The sequence below is a fragment of the Coffea eugenioides genome, chromosome 2, assembly GCF_003713205.1.
Source record: "Coffea eugenioides isolate CCC68of chromosome 2, Ceug_1.0, whole genome shotgun sequence".
Classification (NCBI taxonomy): Eukaryota; Viridiplantae; Streptophyta; class Magnoliopsida; order Gentianales; family Rubiaceae; genus Coffea; species Coffea eugenioides.
The window spans coordinates 76826557-76836258 of record NC_040036.1 but is presented as its reverse complement, the minus strand read 5'-3'; the positions used below and the strand labels follow the sequence as shown (position 1 = coordinate 76836258).

Here is a 9702-nt window from a genome sequence, read left to right as displayed (position 1 = left end):
GGCTGAGAATCGGATTTTCCTCTTTTTTCCCATTTGATTGTCTTTTTCACTCACTTGGGTCACTGCAAGGTGGATTTTTTTGAACATATCTTGGGCAGAGCAGTTCCTTAAGACAGTGTAAGCAGAAGTTAACTGTCTCTCTTTTTTTTCTCATTTTCTTTTTCTTCTATTCCCCTCTGATAATACATTTTTCTTTATCAGGAAAGTTTCAGGCTGTGGTTGTTCTTTTTTTCTTTTTCAATGGTTGATCATTTTTTTTATCATCATGTCTGAAGTTGGTAGTATAAAATGCTGCTCCGGAATTATGCTATAAATGGAAAGTTGTGAAAGATTGGTTGCTATTTAGGTGGATAAGTCGGCTGCTTTTTTCATTTCTTGTGGCATCCTCGAGTGGTTAAACTTTGATCTTTGAAAATATGATGTATTGAGTATTATCTTAATGCAAAGTTTCTAATGAGTTTTGGCTACATTTATTTTCTTGGTTTTCACTTATTGTCCTGTTTTCCGAATCTGTTATGTGATTGTGTTGGTGGACAGTGGTGGTTAGTCCTGTTTGTTTCCCTGTCTTGGTTCTGTTTGCTTTTGTCCTGTCCCAAAGCTCTTGTTGTTTGTCCATCTTTTTTGAAACTTCACTGCTGGAGAACAAACTATTGAGATCTTTTATGGAGAATAACCTTTTTAAGGTTACACTGTGTAATGAAGATCTTTGATGCATGTCTCTAACTAGGTGCTTTCTTGATTCTGGGAGTTAGCAGGAATCTGAGCATATACTATTGTAGGCGCAACAATCTCGGCAAATCATGGAATCTAGGGAAGGAATGAATACGGGGGTGACAGTTATAGCTCCTGAGGCTCCGTCAAGCTATCATGTGGCACCTAGGACTGAAAATTCAACCCCAATTGCAGTAACACCACCGGCACTTCCATCCCCGGCTAGTGCAGTCTTGTTTGGTACCTCTGACAAGAAAAAGAGAGGCAGACCAAGGAAGTACAGTGCTGATGGGCCAAATTCCAGGCCTCTGTCCCCAATGCCAATATCATCTTCTGCTCCAGCTGTAGCTGGCAACTTCTTGGCTGACAAAACATCTGCTGGTGGGAGGCCGTACACTTCAGAGAAAAAGCACAAGCCTAAAGTTGAAAACTTAGGTAATGAATATTTTTCAAACCAGATCCTACACGTTTATCTACTAACTAGCAAAACAGAACCAAAGTTTAAATGAAAAAAATTGTTGGAAAAATTGAATTCAAAAGATGTTGCCAGTGTAAATATCTGATATGGCTTTACTTCGATGTTTTAGATTGGGAGCAAAAGTTGATTTTATGTTGTCTGTTAGCGCTTGTAACTGAACATCATGATGTACCAAATCATGAGATGCAGATTGTGGTAGGATAGAGAAACTCATCCGAGTGCAGTCAACATTGTGAGAGGTTTTTATTTATTTATTCATTTATTGAATGTTTTCAGATGTTGCCAGTCCTGTGAAGGAAATGCAACAACCATGAATACTAAAATCTGGTGCTGAAGACTGACAGCTTCTGTTGACTCAGTGATAGTTGTTGTTGTGTTTATTTGCCATCTAGAGGTCAAAATCTGAGCAAGTTGGGAACAATCTGGCTTCTTCGGCTTTATTACCTTGATAGTTACTCTGCATGCACTGATTCTTTTAAGAAGGAAAAGTTATTGAGGATTCTTTTAAGGCATTAGAATTCTCCTGGATATTCCTCATGCACTGGTATTTACAATTCCCTCAGTGGTGAATTATTACCATGTCTTGGTGAAAAATCCTCCTTAGTGATCCTTAGAAAAGTACGAAACGTATTGTTTGATTAAGAGGGCAACTTGTGGAAATTAGAGTCCTTCCAAATGCTGAATTCAATGCTTTTACATTCTAGATGAATTCAATGCACTGGTCGTTCATTCCAGGAATGCTGAGTGAACAAAAGTAGAAAATGCTGGGACGATTAAGTGTCTGTGTCTAATTCTTAGTGTCTCATTATTAGTATTCTCAATACTGCATTTTTTAAAACTTAGCAATCAGACAAAAGATCCTGCTAACTTGCAAGTTTTCTTATTATTTTCTGTGACTCTGTGCTGTGAGAGTTAATGTTATTTGCACTTTGATGTTTAGATCATGGTTAAGTTTGGAATATATAAATCTCAACATGGCTTCTAGTTCTTGTCTTTGTTTGACTTTGGTTAAATTGATATGTACTCCCAAACATACTAGTTTCTGCTGCCTGAGAACTTCAATCTACATGCCTTGTTGTTTATTCTCGATCTGCTTGATGGTTGGCATGAAATTTGTTTCATACTTTTTCCAAATAAGTTTGAGTAGATTAATTATCAATGTAATTGCAATTTTGTATTTCACATTTTAACTGTTTGAGTTGTCTTGTAGGTGAATGGGTTGCATGTTCAACTGGTGGAAGCTTTTTGCCCCACATGATCACTGTTAATGCTGGGGAGGTACGTTTGATCAGAAATGGAATGAGTTTCTTAGTTGAAACACAAGCTTTTGAATTTTTCCTTATTTTGCTTGTAGGGAACAGTACTTGTCTCTGAAATTCAAAATTGTGCTCATTGAGCCCCTAAATTCAAGTTTTTAAAAGAATTATCCTATCAGCTTTTATCCTTTTGCCCAGAAAATAATTGCAGTAAAACAATATTAGATTTTACCCTCAAAGCTCTTTACGAGATTGTAATGGTGCCCTTGAGTATATATCTTTACTAGTCTTGCTCCCTCATATCTTAACCTCTTGTCTTGGCCAATGGTGCCTTGGGGGTTTTCATGTGGCTTGTCAGTTAGTACCCTGCATACAATTGTGTACCAACACATAGAATGTAGTCAATGCAAGTAATTTCCCTCTGTTGATAGAATGCAGTTTATCCTTAGAAGAAAATCTTTAGGCTTCTATGGGGTACTGTTTTGGGGAAACTTTTTCCAGACATACCTTATTAGCGAGGACCATTTGATGGCAAGCACCTGAAATCCAACAGCTGGGGAGCGATTTATCTGATACACTACCCCCTGCTATTGCATGGTCTGTCAGTCATTGCCCGTCGACAAAAAGGATGCCGTGGGTAAAATTTCCCACCATTTGACACTCTCACCTAGGACCTTACTTCAAATGTGGTAGAACCAAATAATTGTAAGATTGGAATGCACAAGTAACCAAGCTTTTCAGTTTTGTTTACAACATGACATTGGAGCTAAAATTACCTTGGTAATAGAGTACTGCACAGTTGCTGTTTGCTTCGAGACCAATAAGACTTGGATTTGACAACTATCTTAATAAGAGAAACTTCTTACATAGGGAGTCCTCGGTGGGAACTCTCCATATCCTTTGTCCATGTGTCTAACTTCATTGGGCAGGTGCTTATTATTTGTAACATTTTCATGTTACTGATAGCTGCCATTTGCCCATAGTCAGAAATGTGAAGTCCCTAGGTAAGAATTGTCCCCTTTGTTAAAAAAAAAAAGGTTTAAAATTAAAAACTAAAAAGAAAAAAAAAACAAAAAAGGTAATAATTGTCCCCTTGTTGATGCCAAAAATTGGCTCAACCCAATGTAATGTCATTCGACTTATCTCCAACTTGAAAGCCAACCCAATTTAATGTCATTCGACCTATCTCCAACTTGAATATGACCTCTGGATGGGGCATTATCCCCCGGAGAATCTCGGATACTTAAATTAGTAAACATTTTGGAAAGAGAGAAAATTCTAGAGAGAGAAGCTCTCAAACTAAAGTCATTGAATGAATAAAGAGTGATTGGATGAGAATGAATTGCTAACCTCCTTTGTATAGAGAAATGGGCTTGAGCTATGTCTTTGAATCTGGATATTGATTTGGACTATGGCACAAGTATTTTCAAGAATCAAGATTTGATGAAATTATATTGGGCTGGAACTTTGTCATTTGATGAAATTTTCAAGGCACCATGCTTGTGGCACGTAGACTCGATCAAGGCGCAACTCTGTAGGAATTTATTAAAAAAAAAAAAATCTTACTCTAGGACGACTGACCGAGTCATCTTCAAAACTGATTGGGAATTAATGAGGAAGCAGTTCTAGAGTAGGAATATTATTACATTGGACTACAATCAATGGAGAACACAAATATCAATGAGTGATTCCTAGAATCTAATCTACTATATTACCTAAGGAAAGTTCATATTTTGCTGCAAACAAGGAGTTATATACATACAAAACTTTTACTTGTTATCCTTGACCTAGACTGGATCCAAGGCTGGGGGGTGACTGTTAGATCCAAAATTATTCACCTACTAGATTAAGGTCAAATGACAAGGTTTCACCTCATAATAAATTATTTTCATTTGGCTCAGGCCTAGGTCCAAATTAATATCCAGGTCTAAAGACATTAGTCATGCCCACTAAGGCCCAACAGAATTCTCAAAAAAAATTTTTTTGTCTCTCTAGGCTACCATTTGATTTTCATTCAATCAGTTAGGAGCTTTCTTCCTTTAAAATTTTCTCTCTCTAATGCCTTTTATTGGAGCTTGCCCCTACCTAGATCCAAATTAATATGGCCCAAGGCAGTTTTCTCGATTAGTATTTCAAAAAAATTATGATTTTGAGAGTTTCTTTCACTAGAAGTTGCTCACTAAAAACTGATATGAGAGCTTGCCCAAGGGATAAAGCTTCTCCCCATTTTATAGGTCATATCCATGCTGGGGATAAAGCCTGCCTTTAATATTCAAGCTGGAGATAGGGCGTACTTCTGTGCTGACAATTTTCAGTAATTAATGCTGTACGGTTATGATTTTATTTGCAGTTTTAGAGTTGACCGTTTGAGCAGGAACTTAAGTTCCTAGCCAATATCACCCTACTTGTTTACTGAATACAATATTAATTAGTATATTGTTTAAATCCTTGCACAGGACTCTTGTTAGATGAATGCTAAGAGATTAGTGAAGATGATGAAAATGTCATCTGGTACTCTAATCTGTTGTGTCTTGCTGTTAAACATTGCCCTCTTTTATAAATTTGTGTAAGATATCGACAATTGTCTGCAGAGTTTTCTAGAGTGCTTCATTTTAAATAGGTATTGTTTGTTTAGGACCGAGAAGGCCATGGTCTAGTGGCTAAGGTTGAGGCCCCAAGACAAGAATTAGATGTCCTGGGTTCTAATCTCTTGCCGCCTTCCCGCTTCTTAAATCGTTTTCTCCCCTGCTAGAAAAAAAATAAAAAAGGTATTGTCAGTCTAGAGTGTTCTGGTCACAAGTTCAATCTCCATGTTATGCAAACGCAACTCCAAATATGATGATTGTACTTCAGTCTCCCAAAGAATTGTAAGAAAGTGTGAGGCCATTGAAGTTTGGCAATTGCATCATAAATCTGCTTTAAGCTTCACCAATATACTCTGTTTTAAGTTTCACCAATGTATTTTTCTTCAGCGGTTCTCTAGGTGATTTGAAGATTGGGGTTTTCCTTTTAGCATTAATAGATCTAGTAACATGTTGGATATTGTTGAGGGTAATTATTTCTTTTCTAGCATGCTTTCCTTGAAAATAAAAAGGATAAGAATCCATATATCATCAGGAAAGATGAATGTCAATCTAAGGCTTGCTAAAAGATTTACCATAAAGTTTGCCTCATGAAATCCCTCTCCAACCCCAACATAAAGATGAAATAGCTGCAAAACTGTTTATTCTGAAAAGAAATCCATTTAGTTGTTTGCGCTGATGTACAGGATGTTTCAAAGAAGATCGTCTCATTCTGTCAAAATGGGCCCCGTGCTATTTGTGTAATTTCTGCTGTTGGTTTGATTTCAAATGTTACTCTTAGGCAGCCAAATTCTTCTGGGGGTACTCTAACTTATGAGGTATGTTATCTTTTCATAAGTAATAGTATGATGAATTTGATAATTGAAATTCTTACTTTTGCTGCATTTTGCACAGCTGTTCAATTGTGCAGAAATGTTTCTTCTTAATTCTGCTTCATATTTCTATTTCAATATGCTGTAGCATGCCTACAGATGGATATTTTAGTGACTTATCCAACTACGTGCTGCTACCATTTTTTATTGAGAGAACGAACTGAATTAGTTCTTTGTTAGTAGTGAGCTTTCTCAGCACTTCTTCTGGGAAGTCTGTCAATGATTCAGGAACTTGTTGGGATGATAGTTCTGTTATACCAAACTAGTCTGTCTTTCCATTCTGACCGATCGAGGCATGGAACGAAGTCCTTGTTTTTGCAGTTGTTCTCATACCTTTGGTAGTTTTAAGTATAGAATGCTCCAAGAAGTGGAGCTCGGGCTATCAGGAATGAGTTCTCCAGAAGCTTGAAGAAGATGCTTGAAAGTTTTTTTGAGTCTTGTGGACTGAGTATTGTTGCATCGTGAGAGTTGTTAATCTTTAGGATAGTGGAGCTCAGGAACAATTCTAATATGGCTTCACCTCATGATTTTGAACCGTTGACAATTAAAGCCACTTGCACATGCACTATGTTATAATCTTAATTTAGATATATTCAAAAACCTCATCTCCTCGCCTGGTCTGTTTTTGTAGGGCCGATTTGAAATTCTTTCTTTATCTGGATCCTTCACCCCTACAGAATTAGGGGGTTCTCGAGTTGCCCGAACTGGTGGTATGAGCATTTCTTTGGCAAGTCCCGATGGCCGTGTTGTGGGTGGTACACTTGCCGGACTGCTGGTTGCAGCCAGTCCAGTACAGGTATCTATTTTGCTCTTCTTTCAAAAAATCATATGTTCCTTAAATTCAGTATGTTTTCGTCTCTTTCTAGCTTGCTTACCCTTTTTCACTTTTCTCACCTTCCAACTGCTACTTTTATGGCTTGTAATGATGTTTTCGTCATGAATTGAAGAATGATTTATCGCAGCGATGGTCAATAATTCCCTCTCTTTTACCAATAAAACTGTACCAGGTTGTCGTTGGCAGTTTCCTACCAAGCAACCACAATGAACTGAAGCCCAAGAAGCATAAATACGAGCACAAATCACTTGCTGCTGCAGGATCTGCTGTCGCTGCTCCTCGTACTAATAACATGCTTGTTGAGCACAGGATCTCTACCGTACAAGGCCTGAACAATGTCATAGCTGATAATCAAGGCATGGTTGCATCCTCAACCCTCCAAACAGCTAATTGGGCAAATTTTTCTTCCATGGAAGACTCAAGAAAGTCCACTACTGACATCAACATTTCCTTGCAAGGGCAGTAATTTTCATGTCCCCATGGAGTTCCACATCTTGAAGGTTTATGATTTCTGAATCCCAGCCTGGACCGGAATTGATCAGCTTTAGTCAATGCAGGATTAATTAACTCATAGTTATGTTAACGTTAATTAGTAAGAAATCCCTAATAACTGACTGGGAACTTTGTCACTTAGTTGTAGGAAGTCTGGTACTAATGTTCTTATTCTATTTGTTGCGAGGGCCTTAATCACAGTATTTATGCACCAGCAGCGTTCAAGCTCATTAATGCTCAATTTATCTGCTTTCCTCTTATAATCATCTCAAAATTGATTATCAATTTGGGCTTCCTTCAACGTGGTAGTTTCGTACCCATAATCCCTATTTTTATTTTTAGAAGGTTTTTGTGAAATAATTGTGCAAGTACGATTGGTGAAGGCTCTTCTTTTAAGCATTTGAAATATGATTTTCACCCCTTTTAAATTATTGGGGCAAAAAAAACAAAAAGACTTTTCTAACAAGCATCCTTACGGCATTCGTTAACACATCTAATATTCATCTAATTTATCATATATATACATATACTAACAATTATTATCTTCTCTTATATTTATATACTTTTTCTATTTAATCTTGCCCACTCTTCTTTGTATTTTTTATTTATTTTAATTAATTTTATATTTTCAAAAATAATACGTGTGAAATATATCTTAACAGGTGTCTTACAAACCCCAAAAAAAAAAAGGAACTTGGAAATCATTTCAACCTGAAATAGCAGTTTAATTTTTTTTTTCAACAATCGGAATTAATGGAACAAACACAACAAAGTTAGATTAACACTCAGAGATAATCGAAATCCTGGTGCAAAGCACAATCTAAGGTGGAGCCCACAAACCAACACTATCCAGCCAATTGGTGAAATAGCAGTTTAGTTGGGCGTCAAGTTTTAGAAGATGGAGATTTTGGTGGGCCTGAAGGGAGATTTGATTTGGCCACTAATGGGATAGGGAATAGTGATTTGAGAAGCAAATGACAAAATAATCTTAAACATATGATAGTATTTATGAAATTTGACTAACCCAAGCTGATCCAGTTCCTTTGTTTAGCATTTTCCGGTCCCTAAAACAACTCCAAGCTTCGGATAATCGACTGTTTGTTGTACTATGAATATGAACTGCCGTTGCTGGTGGTGAAAAAAAACTGCTGACGAAGTCCAGACCAGTTACACAAGCTTTAGTATGAACAAATTGGTGGGGTGGGGTCTTAAGAAATATCTTCTTAATGGCGTAGAAAGTACTTCTGATTATAATAATATGTTCATTAGTGTATAATGATGTATGAAGACTAGGCATCCCTAAGACTAGCTCCTTAGACTGGCTAATGATTGGTTGGTGCTCCCAAGTCATTTCATACTAGTATTTAGTTGAAAGTAACCTAACCACTCAATAATATAGTTGGGACGGTTAATTTAATTTGAGGGACGCAAAAGTTTACTTCGTGGGACTTTGGCTAATTTCTTAGAATATTTGTATTAAAAAAAAACAACCGCCAAATGCACCTCTGACATGAGGTGTTTCTCATTCTATAGCTGCCGTGCTGTCAGCACGGCAGCATAATTAAAAATCCCCCCGCAATCTCACTGCAGACGTCTGCAAAAATTTCAATGACGCAGCAGGTGTCAGACGCAGACGTGTTGACTGGGCACGTCTACGGCCGACACAAAATCAGTGGTAGTCTGTTTGTGTCAGCCGCAGCCGTGCCCAGTCAGCACGTCTGCGTCTGACATTTGAAAAAAAAAATAGTTTTTACGGAGATTGATTTTTAGAGTTAGGGTTTAGGATTTTTGGGTTAGGGTTTTGGCGTTAATATTTTAGAGTTAGGGTTTTAGGTTTTTAGAATTAGGGTTTTTGCGTTAAGGTTTTAGAGTTAGGGTTTTAGGTTTTAGGGTTTTTGCTGTGCAATATAATTGGATATAAGTTATGAATTGCGTGATTTTGTGTGTTTCTTTCAAGGCATACGAAGTTCGTTTTGCAAGTTTATAGTAAAAAATAACTAATTTTAACATTTCAAATTAAGAACAAAAGCCAACACTAATTAGATTTTAAATTTAATTACTTTAGTTTTTAGTTGGACTAACTCGTATATTTCATTTGGGCTTACATTCATTGTATTAGAGTCATGTAGGTAATTTCTGTTTGGATCAAACGCCTCATCCAAGTGTCCAAATTTGTTATGTTAAAGGTTGGGTTAAACAATATGGACCAAGCTTTTGTTTTTATTTTTCCTTTGTTTTTCTTTTAATATGTAGCTTTATTTTATGTGTTTTAGGCATTGTATAATTTTCTGAAAATTATACAATGTGTTCTTATGTTCACTGATTTTGATCTAAGTCCATAAATTATATTTATAATTTGTCCCCTAACTTTTGTATAATTGTGCTAGGGTCTCAACATTTGCCAAAAAATGGATATAATTTCTCATGTTTGGAGTCCTGGCCTTTCTTTATGATGTTAATGTGTATTTTTGTGAAT

The 9702-nt window shown here is 36.7% G+C and overlaps 1 protein-coding gene across 2 annotated transcripts; it reads left to right on the top strand.

Moving 5' to 3' along the window:
* Positions 1 to 7456, top strand: LOC113762566 (AT-hook motif nuclear-localized protein 1-like). 2 transcript variants are annotated; one of them, XM_027306069.1, is made up of 6 exons: positions 1 to 117; positions 756 to 1146; positions 2400 to 2467; positions 5714 to 5845; positions 6531 to 6695; positions 6907 to 7456. In XM_027306069.1, the coding sequence occupies exons 2-6, from the start codon at positions 801 to 803 to the stop codon at positions 7198 to 7200; spliced, it is 1005 nt and encodes a 334-aa protein (XP_027161870.1). In that variant the 5' UTR covers positions 1 to 117; positions 756 to 800; the 3' UTR covers positions 7201 to 7456. The 2 variants fall into 2 exon arrangements, with proteins under 2 accessions (XP_027161870.1, XP_027161871.1); XM_027306070.1 differs by lacking the exon at positions 1 to 117 and adding an exon at positions 307 to 346.
* Positions 7457 to 9702: the final 2246 nt, after the last annotated feature.